The following is a 17,034-nucleotide window of genomic DNA, read 5'->3' as shown; positions in this document are numbered from 1 at the left end:
CAGAGCTGTGCGGATGTTATACGTTATTTATTTCCCATGAATGTTGGTGTGAGATTAATTGAGGGATTAGTTTTTGGACTCTGTTTGCCGATATGCGGGTTTTTTTTTTCATTGTTTAATTTTTAATGGGGAAAAAGATGAGTGATTTAAACTTTTTTTTAGTATTTTTAAAACTTTTTTTTTCCTTTTTACTGACCTCAATAGTCCCTTTAGGAGTCTTGAAGCTGCGATCGTCTGATCTCATGTGCTATTTATAGCAGTGCTCCAACACTACTATGTATGGCAGAAATCTTGATCAGAAGGATTGTAATGACAGGCATGGGAGTGATTAACAGACCCTGCCGAATGTCATGACTACCCATCGGTGCTCCCTGATCACGGCGATTGTTAAATCCAGCTATCAGTGCTTGAACTGAATTTAACGAGACTTAACTAACAGCCGCAGTCATTCACTGCTGTTACAGGCACATGATGGCTGATTAAATCAGTCATCATGTGTGGGGAAAAATGTTGGCTTGGCGTGTGAGCCCACATCAAAGGTCGTGAAGGAGTTAAACAGTCTCTGATCACGATACTATGATATAAAGTAAAGACATGGCTGTAATGGCACTGTGATACTGATTACAGTTGATACCTGTAACGCTGCTGCATGCATCTCTGCATGGCTCCCCTGCAGGGGTCTGATTTTGTGGCCGGGGCCCCTCAGGGTCTGATTTTGTGGGTGGGGGCCCCCTGGGTCTGATTTGGTGGGCGGAGCCACTCTGGGTCCAATTTGGTGGGGAGCCCCTTTGGGGTCCGATTTGGTGGGGGCCCCTCAGGATCCGACTTGGTGGGTGGGGCTCCTCTGTCCGATTTAGTGGGCGGTGCCCCTCAGGGTCCGATTTGGTGGGCGGGTCCCCTCAGGGTCCGATTTGGTGGGCGGGTCCCCTCAGGGTCCGATTTTGTGGGCGGGTCCCCTCAGGGTCCGATTTGGTGGGCGGGGCCCCTCAGGGTCCGATTTGGTGGGCGGGGCCCCTCAGGGTCCGATTTGGTGGACGGGGCCCCTCAGGGTCCGATTTGGTGGACGGGGCCCCTCAGGGTCCGATTTGGTGGACGGGGCCCCTCAGGGTCCGATTTGGTGGACGGGGCCCCTCAGGGTCCGATTTGGTGGACGGGGCCCCTCAGGGTCCGATTTGGTGGGCGGGGCCCTTCAGGGTCCGATTTGGTGGGCGGGGCCCTTCAGGGTCCGACTTTGTGGTTGGGGCCCCTCAGGGTCCGATTTGGTGGGTGGGGCCCCTCAGGGTCCGACTTGGTGGGTGGGGCCCCTCAGGGTCCGACTTGGTGGGTGGGGCCCCTCAGGGTCCGACTTGGTGGGTGGTGCCCCTCAGGGTCCGATTTGGTGGGTGGTGCCCCTCAGGGTCCGATTTGGTGGGCGTGGCCCCTCAGGATCCGATTTGGTGGGCGGGGCTCCTCGGTCCGATTTGGTGGGCGGGACCACTCGGTCCGATTTAGTGGGCGGTGCCCCTCAGGGTTCGATTTGGTGGGCGGAGCCCCTCAGGGTTCGATTTGGTGGGCGGAGCCCCTCAGGGTTCGATTTGGTGGGCGGGGCCCCTCAGGGTCCGATTTGGTGGGCGGGGCCCCTCAGGGTCCGATTTGGTGGGCGGGGCCCCTCAGGGTCTGAATTGGTGGGCGGGGCCCCTCAGGGTCTGAATTGGTGGGCGGGGCCCCTCAGGGTCTGAATTGGTGGGCGGGGCCCCTCAGGGTCTGAATTGGTGGGCGGGGCCCCTCAGGGTCTGAATTGGTGGGCGGGGCCCCTCAGGGTCCGATTTGGTGGGCGGGGCCCCTCAGGGTCTGACTTTGTGGGTAAGGCCCCTCAGGGTCTGATTTGGTGGGCGGAGCCCCTCGGGGTCCGATTTGGTGGGCGGAGCCCCTCAGGGTCCGATTTGGTGGGCGGGGCTCCTCAGGGTCCGACTTTGTGGTTGGGGACCCTCAGTGTCTTATTTTGTGGTTCGCGCCTTTCAGAATCCGATTTGGTGGGCGGGGCCCCTCGGGGTCCAATTTGGTGGGCGGGGCCCTCACAGTCTGATTTGGTGGGTGGGGCCCCTCAGGGTCCGATTTGGTGGGTGGGGCCCCTCAGGGTCCGATTTTGTGGTTGGGGCCCCTCACAGTCCGATTTTGTGAGTGGAGCCCCTCAGGGTCCGATTTGGTGGTTGGGGCCTTTCAGAATCCGATTTTGTGTCCTGGGCCCCTCAGAGTCCAATTTGGTGAGCGGGGCCCCTCAGGGTCCGATTTGGTGAGCGGGGCTCCCTCAGGGTCCGATTTGGTGAGCGGGGCCCCTCAGGGTCCGATTTGGTGAGCGGAGCCCCTCAGTGTCCGATTTGGTGGGCGGGGCCCCTCAGGGTCCGATTTGGTGGGCGGGGGCCACTCAGGGTCCGATTTGGTGGTTGGGGCCTTTCAGAATCCGATTTGATGGGCGGGGCCCCTCAGGGTCTGATTTGGTGGGCGGAGCCCCTCAGGGTCCAATTTGGTGGGCGGGGCCCCTCAGGGTCCGATTTGGTGAGCGGGGCCCCTCAGAGTTCAATTTGGTGAGCAGGGCCCCTCGGGGTCCAATTTGGTGGGCGGGGTCGCACTTTGGCGCACATTCTCAGGGGCATGCGTCATGTGTTGAAGCTAGATTTGCATTTGTGCTGTGGGTTTCGCTTTAAGAGCTGATATTATGTTGCAGAAGCTCTGTCCTGGGGGCGTTATGTGACGTTCGTAGGCGTTGGCATAGTAACTGGGTGTGCCTGCGCATATCAATGAGCTTTACTGCCATTTCAATCTCCTCAGGGCACGTTTTAAGTTTCCCATTGAAAAGCATTGAGACAGTGCATTCCAATGACGGGAAAAAAATTTCAAACGCAAATTGCGCAAAAACTACAAATCCGCTTGACACGAAAAATACTTAGCACACCTCTCATGGACGCTGGCTTCGAAACGACACCTCAAAGGAGTCTGTGTGTAGCGGTTCGGGCCGCATTAATTGCGGAAATCAACTTAATAATAATAAGAAAAAGAACTAGATGTGTATTTCCTGAAGGAAGTACAGATAGTGGTTTGAAATGGTGCCCGGGCTGCCCCTTTGAGAGACTTGCCTGCTGCCCCTGAAAGACTTTCAACTCAGGATCCGTTTTAACTGTGGGTGCCTCTCAGGGGCCACTTTGGCCTCAGGGCCCGATTTTGTGGGTGGGGCCCCTCAGGGTCCGATTTTGTGGCCGGGGCCCCTCAGGGTCCGATTTGGTGTTCGGGGCCACTTGGGGGCCAATTTGTTGGGCGGGGCCACTCGGGGGGCCGATTTGTTGGGCGGGGCCACTCGGGGGGCCGATTTGTTGGGCGGGGCCACTCGGGGGCCGATTTGTTGGGCGGGGCCACTCGGGGGCCGATTTGTTGGGCGGGGCCACTCGGGGGTCGATTTGGTGGGCGGGGCCACTCGGGGGTCGATTTGGTGGGCGGGGCCACTCGGGGGCCGATTTGGTGGGCCGGGATCGATGAGCCTCCGATTTGGAGGCCGGGGTGGCTCAGCCTCCGATTTGGAGGCCGGTGTCGATCAGCCTCCGATTTGGAGGCCGGGATCGGATTTGGCGCACATTCTCTCGGGCAAACTAGATTTGCATTTGTGCTGTGGGTTTCGGTTTAAGAGCTGATGTTATCTGGCAGAATCTGTGTCCTGTGTCATGTGAAGTTCGTAGGCGTTGGTATAGTAACTGGGTGTGCCTGCGCATATCAATGAGCTTAACTGCCATTTCAATCGCCTCAGGGCATGTTTTGTCTGTGGCAAAATTTCCCCATTGAAAAGCATTGAGACAATTCATTCCAATGACAGGAAAATGTTTTTTCAAATGCAAATTGTGCAAAAACTACAAATCCGATCAACACGAAAAATGCTTAGCACACCACTCGTGGACGCTGGCTTCGAAACGACACCTCAACGGAGTCTGTGCGTGTAGCGGTTCGGGCCGCATTAATTGCGGAAATCAACTGAATAATAATAACTAGATGTGTATTTCCAGAAGGAAGTACAGCTAGTGCTTTGAAATGGTGCCTGGGCTGCCCCTTTAAGAGAGACTTGACTGCTGCCCCTGCAAGACTTTCAACTCAGGATCCATTTTAACTGTGGGTGCCTCTCAGGGGTCACTTTGGCCTGTGGGCCCCCCCGGGTCTGATTTGGTGGGTGGGGCCCCTCAGGATCCGATTCGGTGGCCTGGGCTCCTCAGGGCTTGAATTGGTGGGCGGGGCCCCTCAGGCTACGATTTGGTGGGCGGGGCCCTCAGGGTCCAATTTTGTGGGTGAGGCTGCTCAGGGTACGATTTTGTGGCCGGGGCCCCTCAGGGTCCGATTTTGTGAGTGGGGCCCCTCAGGGTCCGATTTTGTGGCCGGGGCCCCTCAGGGTCCGATTTTGTGGTTGGGGCCCCTCGGTCTGATTTTGTGGCCGGGGCCCCTCAGGGTCCGAATTTGTGGGTGGGGCCCCTTAAGGTCTGATTTTGTGGGCGGAGCCCCTCTGGGTCTGATTTGGTGGGCGGGGCCACTCTGGGTCTGATTTGGTGGGTGGGGTCCCTCGGTCCGATTTGGTGGGTGGGGCCACTCTGGGTCTGATTTGGTGGGCGGGACCCCTCAGGGTCCGATTTGGTGGGTGGGACCACTCTGGGTCCGATTTTGTGGTTGGGGCCCCTCAGGGTCCGATTTTGTGGGTGGGGCCCCTTAGGGTCTGATTTTGTGGGTGGGGCCCCTTAGGGTCTGATTTGTTGGGTGGGGCCCCTCGGTCCGATTTGGTGGGCGGGGTCCCTCTGGGTCCGATTTGTTGGGCGGAGCCCCTCAGGGTCCGATTTGGTGGGCGGGGCCCCTCAGGGTCCGATTTGGTGGGCGGGGCCACTCGGGGTCCGATTTGGTGGGCGGGGCCACTCTGGGTCCGATTTGTAGGCCAGGGTTGATCAGCCTCCGATTTGGAGGTCGGGGTGGCTCAGCCTCCGATTTGGAGCCTGGGGTCACTCAGGTTTCGATTTGGCGTACTGGCCCTTTAAGACTCATTTTGGTGCGCCGGCCCTTTAAGAATCACTTAGGCGCGTCGGCCGTTTAAGAGCTAGTTTGTATCACTGGGCTTCTAAATCCACTTTGGCGCACATTCTCTCTCAGGGGCGTGCATCGTGATGAAGCTAGATTTGCATTTGTGCTGTGGGTTTCGCTTTAAGAGGTGATATTATCTGCCAGAAACTGTCCTGGAGAGGTCATGTGACGTTCGTAGGCGTTGGCATAGTAACTGGGTGTGCCTGCGCATATCAATGAGCTTAACTGCCATTTCAATCGCCTCAGGGCACATTTTGTCTGTGGCAACATTTCCCCATTGAAAAGCATTGAGACAATGCATTCCAATGACGGGAAAAAGAAAATTCTAACACAAATTGCGCAAAAACTACAAATCCGTTCGACACGAAAAATACTTAGCACACCTCTCATGGACGCTGGCTTCGAAACGACACCTCAACGGAGTCTGTGCGTGTAGTGATTCGGGCCGCATTAATTGCGGAAATCAACTGAATAATAAGAATAAGTTAGCAGCGTTCGGATTACAAGATAGTGCTTTCTTCAAAGCACTATAAATATAAGAAATCGGATTACAATATGTTGCTTGAACCTAGAGGTTCAAGCACCATAATAATCGGCCGCTAATATAGAATATTGAAGGGTTTGTCCAGAAAAGAAATACTAAAGGCCCCGTCACACTAAGCGAGATCGCTAGTGATATTGCTTAAGCGTCACCGATTTTGTGACGTAGCAGCGATATTGCTAGCGATATCGCTGTGTGTGATACTTACCTCTGACCGGCTCCCCCGCTGGCTATTGCTGATCGCGCGAGAACGTCCTGGGACATTTCTCGTCGTCAGCTTCCTGCTGGGCTTCCTGCTGGTGCCAACGAGCGACGCGTGGACGCGGGCGGGTGGACGTCTTCATCGCCACATCTGACAGGTAATTAGCGACCCCCAACCGCTGCTGCATCGCTGCTGAGATCTGCCTGTTTGGCAGCTCACTAGAGACCATTTAGCGATGCACCAGCGATCCTGACCAGGTCGTATCGTGGTCGGGATCGCTGGTGCATCGCTAAATGTGACGGTACCCTAAGACAACAAGTGTGTTTAAAATACTAAGTAAGCAATGCTCACCTTCTCAGACCCCTGCCATTCCACCACTGCTTCTTTGCAGCAGTGATATCCATCATTCAAGTGTTTGCTGTAGCCACTTATGTGTTTCTGGTCATCTGCCATATATGAAAGGGTCACTGCTGAAGCCCTTGATAGGCTGCATTGGTCACCTGAATGATGGACGTGATGTCATCACTGCAGGATTTGCAGGGACCATCAGAGTGATGGCAGTGAGACTATGGCATTGACAAGGTTAGGTTTTTTTTTATCATTTTCTCACTATAGCCATTTTTATTTTTTAACAAACCCCAATGACCCCTTTAAGTTAATTTATCACATTATGTTCTCAACTAATTGTTCCACTAAGGCAAAGTTGCTTGATGTAATGACACGTTGTACATTTTCTCAATTTCTGGGCCGTTCGTTGTAGGTTGCCATGTATCAGCTTTTCTTTTCACTTCTGTTTACCCTCGGCCATGAGCATTTCAGATTATTCTCAAGGTAAAATCAATACTGTCATTTAGCAGAAGGTAGCAATGCCTCCTGCAGGAGGCCACCCATAACTCTGCTGACATCTGTAACACTGATGAGCATTCATTTGTGGTACCGCACATCACTAGATCAAGGCAGCCAAGCCTGCCTCTGCAATTTGCAGCAAAGTAGCATTGCTGATAGCATGAGATTTTGGAAAGGCAGCATCAGCAGTGATGGCAGAGGTCTCCGAAATACTCTATATTAAGTTTTCTTTTAGATTCAATACATAGCACTAAAGGCTGTGTGCTGTAATATATGTTTAATTTGTGATGCTATTGTAATAATGTAATGCATTAAGGCTGGGTTCACATTGCGTTGCGGGCAATGCACTGACGGCATCCGTTACATAGCGGCACTAACGCTATGTAACAGATGCGTTAACACCACCATTGCACGCAATAATAGTAGCGATCCTAACGCATGCCAAAATCGGCATGCCTTAAATTAGCAAGAATTTGTTACTTCATGACACACCCTCGAACGCGGTCTGCAGGGTCCGAGGGTGCGTCGGGTCTAGTGCACAGCGAATGGAGGCGTTCGCTGTGCATAGACCTGTATGGGCTAACGCATGGTAGCGCATGGTAACAAACTGCTACCATGCGTTAGCCGCACATACGTTAGCGCTATGGTCACAAATGATGTCAAAAGTGACATCTGCGTTAGAGCATCCGTTTAACGGATCCGTTAAACTGATGCCCCTAATGCAATGTGAACCTAGCCTGAGGCATGTTAGATAATGTATAAAGGTCTGCTACTTTCTGAAGTTTTCCTTTACTTTGAAGAGAATCATCCGTCAGCCCTGGACTGCTACATTAAAGTTTGTGTTAGATCGATGACCTATCCTTGAGATAGGACGAGATTATCAGGGTCCAAGATCAAGTGCCCCACCAATCAGCCGGTCAGTGTCAATGGCGCCTGGATGTTATCCCTTGCAGAGCTGAATAGCACAGCTCCAACTGTGTAGTGGCCGTTGCAGGGTGCTGCAGATCCACTGCTATTCGTTCAAATAGGGCCCATGTTCTGAATTGTTACCATCTCCTGGACTCGCTTTGACAAACGGTACACCAGAACTCCGACATGCCTCATCACCATACAGATCAAGGGCCTTTTGCAGGCTTAGGCCAGCCATACACATTAGATGGCTGTCAGCTGAACATTGCTTTGACTGATCGTTCGGCTGACAGACAACTCGACCTGCTTTCTCTCATCACTAGAAGCGATAGTTTACCCGAGCTCTCCTATGTTCTGTATGAAAGAGTCGTCAGTCATCTCTGGCAACTGCTTATCTCCAATAGAACAAAGCAACAGTCTTTGTCCAGGACCCCCATAGACGTTAGACTGTTGGCCAAACCTGTTGATGTGTGCTGATTTGGCCAACATTAGTTTCTCTACTGTTTGTCGAGCTTAGAAGTTTAGGACATAAAAATTACATCCTTGCTGTTTTCTATCCGTACATTTTTGTAGCTTCAGACTGTTTTGTAGCAATACTAACCTTGGAAGTCGTACATTGTTGGCAAGCATTAAATATCTTAAGCTTAGATGAGCAGAATGATGGAAGTGGTAAAAACAGTCAAAATGATCTTCTGATATGTCATATATAGTGACAAGAATATCTAGGTGAAGTCTCTAATCTCCAGAATGAAGGGGCTTTATAGGGCACTCGTACATTATGCCAGTCCTTCTGTAACTGGAAATCTGGAACAGCATACCGTACATAGAATTGTGCAATGTAATAAAATGAGGAAATTTCAGAAAATATTTAATGCAATTTTTCCATTTTCATTTCAGTGCTTTCAATGATTTTGATGGTTGTCATCAGGTACATCTCTAGAGTGCTTGTGTGGATTTTAACCATCTTGGTCACATTAGGATCACTCGGTAAGTTTTGCTCTAGTTTTTATTTTATTTTTTTAGGTCACTGAAAATATACGGAACTAGAATAAGAATATATTATTAGAAACTGCGTGCCATACAAGATTTGTGGTGCATCACATTTATTCTATTAGGAAATAGTTTCTCACAAGTTTGCCTCATCTATAAAGAGTCATTAGAGCGAGTGATGTATACAATATACGGCAATGGACCTTCTCCAAGCTCAACTCTATCTTGGTCCACCATTTCACCAAGCATATATATTTAAGTGAGATATATATATATACTAGATTATGGCCCGATGCTATCGCATCGGGAGGATGCGATAGCATCACACCTCTTGCCATGTTAACCCTCAACACAAACTCCTCTCACCTTTCACCATCTCCACTCACTCTTTCACTCCACATACGACCCCTTCTCTCACTCCATCTCTCATACTCACGCCGTCATCGCCGCTGCTCCACGATCCCCGACATCTTCCGCCGGCGCCATCCTGGATCCAGACTTTGTCCACGCCGGCGACATGTTCCTGCGGCGACGCCATCTTGAGTATCGTGAAATCCAGCGATACTCAAGATGGCGTCGCCGGAAGAACATGTCGCCGGCGTGGACGACGTCGGCGAAATCTCGCGAGTTTTCGCCGACGCCATTTTGGATCCCGACGTTGTCCTCGCCGGCGACATGTTCTTCCGGCGACGCCATCTTGAGTATCGCGGGATTTCGCCGATCCAAAATAGCGTCGCCGCAGGAACCTGTCGCCGGCGTGGATGCCGTCGGGATCCAAAATGGCGTCGGCGAAATCTCGCGAGATTTCGCCGACGCCATTTTGGATCCCGACGTCCTCCACGCCGGCGACATGTTCTTGCGGCGACGCCATCTTGATTATCGCGGGATTTTGCCGATCCAAAATGGCGTCGCCGCAAGAACATGTCGCCAGCGTGGAGGACGTCTGGATCCACGATGGCGCCGGCGGAAGAAGATGTCGGGGATCGTGGAGCAGCGGCGATGACGGCGTGAGTATGAGAGACGGAGTGAGAGAAAGGGTCGTATGTGGAGTGAAAGAGTGAGTGGACGTGAGTGGAGATGGTGAAAGGTGAGAGGAGTGTGTGTGTTGAGGGTTAACATGGAAAGAGGTGTGCGGTGACGGTTACAACTGGACGGAAGTTGTTACAACAGGAAGCTGCTTAGGGCATTTATTATATTATATATATATATATATATATATATATATATATATAATACAGTTTGTATGTAATATTATATATAACTTAAATTTATTTTATTTTTTGGGCTCTTGTCTTAAAGCTGAAAGGAGTCTGGTAAATTGAATGAAAATATGAATTCTAGATAAAAGAACAGTGGCAATTACTACCTATGAAAAAATGATTACGGTACATTCATTATTGACCTTATAACTAGTGTTGAGCGATACCTTCCGATATCGTGAAATATCGGATTGGATCGGACCGATACCCAAAAAGTATCGGATGTCGCCGATTCCGATACAGGAAACCAATGCAAGTTAATGGGACACACATATCGGAATTAAAATAAACCCTTTCTTATAGGTTAATTCTACATGAAGAAAAGCAACTAAGAATAATGTAGAATGTATTGGGGGAGGTGGAGGAGACATTAAAGGCATAGAGGTTTAGCCCAATCAAATGGAATAGCAGGAATATTTTTTTTTTTAAGACATTGGGCATTACAAAGATATTGACTATGTTAACCTTTGTGATATTTTGTCAGATATGTATGTTTCACTACTTCCATGCTGTTCACCTTCTTTTTTTACTCTCCCACACTTTCTCCTTCATGAGCCGCAGCAGCATCGTTTTCATCAACTTCTTCTTCACCTTATTCTTCTTCTTCTTCACCTTCTTCCTATTATTATTTTTTTTTTACATTCTTCATATTCTTCTTTTTCAACTATTATTCTTCTTCATATTCTACGTCTTCATCTTCTTTCTATTCTTCTTCATCATATTCTTATTCGTAACAGGCATTCCTGTAGTTATCTATAAAAGTTTGAAGATTACACCTTCCGTTCTGCCTGTCACAAAAGATGTACAACAGGATTTGTCTGCATTCAGTTTGGCCTGCAGCAGCAGGCATTTTCCAGGGGCACCACGAGGAGGAACGGACTCACCCCCATACACTGCTTAGTCGTCTTCTGCTTATAATTTAGATAATATCTTTTGCTCTCATTTTTAGTCTTATGCTTAATGTTCTTCTGTTTTTTGTTGTTCTGCTTTTTGGTCTTCTGTCTCTTGTTGTTCTGTATCTTGGTGGTTGTCTTCATGTTCTTTGTCCTCTTGGTCATCTTCAGGGTCATCTTTTTGGTCTTCTTTGGGGTGGTCTTCAGGGTCGTCGTCAGGGAGATCCAGAGTGATTACCAAAAACCATTTCAAAAAGCTTGAACTTGGAAATGTAGCAGAAGGTACAAGAAGGCTGAGGAACTGCCGAGAACCAGCTGACGGTACTGGAACCCGGATGGGTAGCAGAAGGAACAAGAGCCAATGGCACTACCGAGGACCAGCTGACGGTACTGGAACACGGTTACTAAGCAGGAGGTACCTGTGCTAGAAAGCACTACCAAGGACCAGCAGACGTTGCTGGAACTCTGATACCGAGATGGAGGCACCTAAGCCAAAGGCACTGCCGAGAACCAGCTGACGGTGCTGGAACCCGGAGGGGCAGCAGAAAGAACAAGAGCCAATGGAACTACCGAGGACCAACTGACGGTGCTAGAACCCGGAGGGGCAGCAGAAGGAACAAGAGCCAATGGCACTACCGAGGACCAGCTGACGGTACTGAAACCCGGTTACTAAGCAGGAGGTACCTGTGCTAGAAAGCACTACCAAGGACCAGCAGACGTTGCTGGAACTCGGATACCGAGATGGCGGCACCTAAGCCAAAGGCACTGCCGAGAACCAGCTGACGGTGCTGGAACCCGAAGGGGCAGCAGAAGGAACAAGAGCCAATGGAACTACCGAGGACCAGCTGACGGTGCTGGAACCCGGAGGGGCAGCAGAAGGAACAAGAGCCAGTGGCACTACCGAGGACCAGCTGACGGTACTGGAACCCGGTTACTAAGCAGGAGGTACCTGTGATAGAAAGCACTACCAAGGACCAGCAGACGTTGCTGGAACTCGGATACCGAGATGGAGGCACCTAAGCCAAAGGCACTGCCGAGAACCAGCTGACGGTGCTGGAACCCGGAGGGGCAGCAGAAGGACCACTGAAAAACAACGTTGCAAGGCCGCGAGCCGGCCGCAGTTACCGAAACCCACAGTCCTACAGGGGGTGCTTGTCCTATTGGCACTACGGAACCAGCCTTTATTGCCAGATCCCGCAGCCCACATAGGAAGCACCTAAACTGCAGGCACCATAGAGTCGGCTATCCCGACCGCAACACGACAGGACAATGTATTGGTGCCAAAGTGACGTTAACACTACCTGGAAACAGCTGGCATGCTGGAACCAGGCTGGGCAGGAGGGAGTACCTGTGCCAAAGACACTTCTGAGCAGCAACTAGCGGTGTTGGAGCCCAGGGATTACAGTAGAAACCGTGTAGCCAGAGGCCTAATTGGAGCAAGTTTTAAAATCAGTTGTAGTGTGAATGTGGAGGGAGCAGGAGATATTGCCGGACACACAGCAGGGGAGCAGCTGACGTTACTGAACCCCACTAACACAGGAGCTATTGTTTTTCTCTGTGCAGACGGCACTTCTGAGCAGCAACTGGCGGTGTTGGAGCACAAGGTCAATCATGGTGTAGGCTGAGGCCTAATTGGAGCAAGTTTAAAATCAGTTGTAGTGTGAATGTGGAGGGAACAGGAGATATTGCCGGACACACAGCAGGGGAGCAGCTGACGTTACTGAACCCCACTAACACAGGAGCTAGTGTTTTTCTCTGTGCAGACGGCACTTCTGAGCAACAACTGGCGGTGTTGGAGCACAGGGTCAATCATGGAGTAGGCTAAGGCCTAATTGGAGCAAGTTTAATATCTGATGTTAGGATGAATTTGGAGGGAGCAGGAGATATTGCCGGACACACAGCAGGGGAGCAGCTGGCGTTACTGAACCCCACTAACACAGGAGCTAGTGTTTTTCTTTGTGCAGACGGCACTTCTGAGCAGCAACTGGCGGTGTTGGAGCACAGGGTCAGTCATGGTGTAGGCTGAGTTCAACGGTGTTATGAGGCTTTGTAAGTTGTCCCGGTAGCGAGGATCTAGGAGGGTGTACACCCAATAATCAGCCGTGTTGAGAATGTGGGCGATGCGGCGGTCATTTCTCAGGCACTGCAGCGGTCATTTCTCAGGCACTGCAGCATGAAATCAACCATGTGCTGCAGACTCCCAACTGCCCAAGAAACTCTGTCCCCTGCTTGAGGCGTCATCTCTGCCTGCTCTGCATCACCTCACCCTCGCTCTACATACTGACTACTAGAGCTTTGTGTACCTCCCTCCTCTGGAGAGATGTCTTCCTCCTCCATTGACTCCTCCTCATCCTCCTCACAAAGTGTCCCCTGCCTAGGCCTTTGTGAGGAACCACGTTGCGCAGACTGTCCAGAAGCAGATGGCATTTGTGACTCCTCATCCTCCACCTCTTCCAAAACCTCCTCCCTTAGTGCTTGCAGTGTTTTTTGAAGCCGGCAGATAAGGGGGACAGTCATGCTGACTAGTGCATCATCTGCACTCGTCATCCACGTGGAATCATCGAAGGCACGCAAAACGTGGCAGATGTCCTTCATAGAGGCCCACTCAGTGGTGGTGAAGAAGTGTGAACGGCGCGCAGTGCGACTTGTTTGCGCCTGATGCAGCTGGTACTCCATTACTGCGGCCTGCTGCTCACACAACCGCTCCAACATATGTAATGATGAATTCCACCTGGTGGGTAGGTCACATATGATGCGATGTTCTGGAAGGCAGAATCGGCGCTGCAGAGCTGCAATGCGCGATCTTGCTATGCTGGAACGCCGCAAGTGAGCGCACTCTATGCGGACCTTGTGCAACAGTGCATCAGGATCCGGATAGTCCCTCAAAAAACTCTGCATGACCAAGTTGAGCACATGTGCCAGACATGGGATGTGAGTGAGGTTGCCTAGGCCCAGAGCTGCCACCAGATTTTGACCATTGTCACACATTACCAAGCCTGGCTGGAGATTCGCTGGCACAAACCACACGTCTCTCTCCTGCTTGATGGCATTCCAGAGCTCCTGCGCTGTGTGGCTTCGATTCCCCAAAGAAATTAATTTCAGTACGGCCTGTTGACGTTTGGCCACGGCTGTGCTCATATCGGTCGTAACAGGTAAGCGTTCACGGGTCCATGTGGAGGTAGACCGTGACGGCTCCTGCAGCGCTGATTCTGAGGAACTGGAGTATGAGGAGGAGTCAGTATGTACAGACTGGATTCCTGCAATCCTTGGAGTTGGCAGATCACGTACAGCACCACTCTCAAGATCTATACCCGGCTCCACAACATTTACCCAATGGGCAGTGAGGGAAAGGTATCGTCCCTGTCCATGGTTACTGGTCCACGCATCAGTGGTCAGGTGGACCTTGCTACTGACGGCGTTTAGTAGCGCATGTTTAATTTTTCCCTCCACATGCTTTTGCAGGGCAGGGACGGCTTGCCTACTGAAATAAAAGCTGCTGGGCACATTGTATTGTGGGACTGCCAATGCCATGAAGTTACGGAAGGTGTCAGTCTCCACCAGCCTGAATGAGAGCATTTCAAGGGCCAATAGTTTTGCAATGCCAGCAGTCAGAGCCTGTGCTCGGGGATGGTTTGCCGAGTATGGCCGCCTTTTCTCCCATGCCTGTGCTATGTCTTCAGTGTGTCTTTGTATCTCCATCACGTGCTTGGTCCGCACATGTTTCCACATATTTGTGGTATTGAGGTTGCTGACACTTTTCCCTCTTTTGACTTTCTGATTACACAGCTTGCAAATGTCATCTGCAACTGTGTCAAAAAAGGACTACGCACTGCAAGTTCTGGGAGCTCCCGTTTTGGGTTTTGGAAGTGGAATGCTCGTAATGGGTGCCGAAGTGGAGGCTACAGGCACCCAAGTCTGCCCCCTCCCTCTCCCTCCTGTCTTGACTGTTCGGGGAATCTCTTCCTCAGAGCTGCTCCCACCACCTTCCTGTTCCTCACGCCATGATTGGTCAAGGACCTCATCATCTACACTACCCTCTTCAAACACCTGCTTCTCCTGGATAGTCTCGCCAGCACAGTACGCACCAGAAAGTGGCACCTGAGTCTCATCATCAGATGCGTACTGAGGTGTGCTGACCATAGGCACTGGCCCACCCGCCTCTTCAGATTCAGAGAGACAAAGCTGTTGTGCATCACTGCATACTCCCTCTTCTTCACATTCTAGAATGCTGCTTGGCTGGCCCCCTCTTTCCAAGCCAAGTGATTAAGAGAACAGAAGTAGAGAATGAGATGGCTCCTGTCCAGGGCTCACTGACTGCCTGGGCAATTTGGCAGGTGGTGAAGAGACAGATGGTTGCTCTTCAGTGCTCTGGACCTGAGAAGATGTGGAAGTAATTGAAGTCGATGCATTAGCTGCCATCCATCCGACAAAGGCTTCAATTTGTTCCTCCCGCAGCAGTGGGGTACGGCGAGCGCCTACAAAGCTGCGCATAAAGGACTGTTGCCTGGTAAAACTGGGGGATGCTGAGTCACTGGTGCCCGCAGCAGTCACAGAATCCCCACGTCCTCTCCCTGCTGAAACTCCACGACCACGTGCCTTACTCCCTGCCTTCTTCATCTTGGTAGACTGATAAAGATAGGCAGAAAAGTACTAAGGGCTTAGTGTGCTTATTCTTGAACAGCTGCTAACAGGTATAAGAAACACTAATTTTATAAAGTGTGTGGACTACACTTTAATATGAGCTAATGTGGCCTACACAACTGTAAAGTGGAGTGTTTGGTGAACTTTATTTACGTGTTTTTTGTTTTTTTTTCAAAAAAACAAAAAGGATGTGACCAAAGATGTAAAAGCGATAGTATCACAATCTTTTTGGAGCTATTACAATGCAGGAAGGTAACCTACAATGCAATAGATGAGGCTCCAAAAAATAGGCTAATACTAATCTGGCTGGGGCTGCAGGGCACAAGCCAGCAAAAAGGCTCCTCTATCTACTCCTATATAGTGTTTCCAACCAATCCAGCTGGATACAGATGGAAGCACACTAATAGGAAAAATTCAGGAAAAATATGCAGGACTACAGCAAAAAAGGACAATGTATGAGGCAGTGACGCACGCTGAGCGGCCTACAACCAGAGGTGGCTGCAGAACACATTACACCGTGAGCTGCACTCACACACAGACCTTGCAGACAGCTGTGAACAGCGCTGCAAGGCAAAAGAAAACTTGACACAGGGTTTGCTAAAGTAGCCTGGGTAAAGCACAATATAGCAAATCGCTATAAAGATAACTGTCCCTCAGAGTCAGAAGAACAGCGTCCTGTCCCTAACTGAATTCACAGCAGAGTGAACCCAAAATGGTGGCTGAGCGCTTACAGTCAGACTTCAAGGGTGTATGTTCTTCGTGCTATTGTACCTTCTAGCTGACAGACTCTCTATATTAAAACTAAAGGTTTTCTTTCTATTCTCTGCAGGAGGGACTGGTGTTCTTTGGTGGTTGTATGCTGAACACCGGAAATCTTATAATGAAAATCTCCCACCAGATCAGCTTCAGGTTTCCAAAGACAACCAACAAGCCTTGCTTATCTATGCCATTGCTGCAACCGTTTTCACGGTAAGACTGTAGCTTTGTATTTGTGACTGTGTGAATCTGGGTCATGTCTTTCTCACTTCTCCACTTTATTATTAGCAACACAATGGCAGCTTACAGATGACTAGTGAATGTGATAATACACTGGCAACATATTCTTTAACCAACCCCTCTGGAAAGCGTTCTACATTCATTAAAACGTGCCTCCAGTGATCTACTTAGAAAGCTCATCAAATGCTCTTTAGCGTGTAACTTCATGTTTCTCATGTAGATTTATGCTCTGTGCGGTAGATAATCATCATTCACTTGCAGGCTGCAGACTTCATTTCAGTATAGGGCATAGTAGGAGGATACTTGAATGACTGAAGCCTTTTATTTCCTCCCTGCTGATATCAGTTGCAAGCACAGAGAGAACCTAGATACTTTGAAAATGTTATCCAAACATGAAAAGAATGACAAGTAACCTCTGTGCATGTGCAGTATAAGGCCTACTTCACACGTCCTGGTTATTCCTGTACTGGAAAAAACAGTACTGGTTAGAACAGTGGTCCGTGTCTGTGTGCCCATCCGTATGTACGTATGTGACGTGTACCATCCGTTTGCTGTCTGCTTGGCATCCGTGTGCCATCTTTGTGCCTGTGTGACATGTACCGGCGCCTGGGAAAAGCGCTGTTTCCAGGCGGCTGTGATCAATGCGACCAGGCTACAATGATTGTTGTATTCAGCACT

General features: G+C 50.4%; 1 protein-coding gene across 1 annotated transcript in view; it reads left to right on the top strand.

The window, feature by feature from the left end:
• Nucleotides 1-17,034, top strand: part of SLC44A1 (solute carrier family 44 member 1) — a 134,474-nt gene that overhangs the window by 81,082 nt on the left and 36,358 nt on the right. Inside the window, exons 7-8 of the mRNA XM_073542684.1 lie at nt 8,475-8,564; nt 16,190-16,329. Of these exons, the coding sequence (XP_073398785.1) occupies nt 8,475-8,564; nt 16,190-16,329 (230 nt within the window). The remainder of the gene's footprint in view (nt 1-8,474; nt 8,565-16,189; nt 16,330-17,034) is intronic.

The sequence above is a fragment of the Dendrobates tinctorius genome, unplaced genomic scaffold (genome assembly GCF_039654945.1).
Source record: "Dendrobates tinctorius isolate UK_male_01 unplaced genomic scaffold, ASM3965494v1 ptg000128l, whole genome shotgun sequence".
Taxonomy (NCBI): Eukaryota; Metazoa; Chordata; class Amphibia; order Anura; family Dendrobatidae; genus Dendrobates; species Dendrobates tinctorius.
This window is presented reverse-complemented; position numbering and strand designations above follow the sequence as displayed.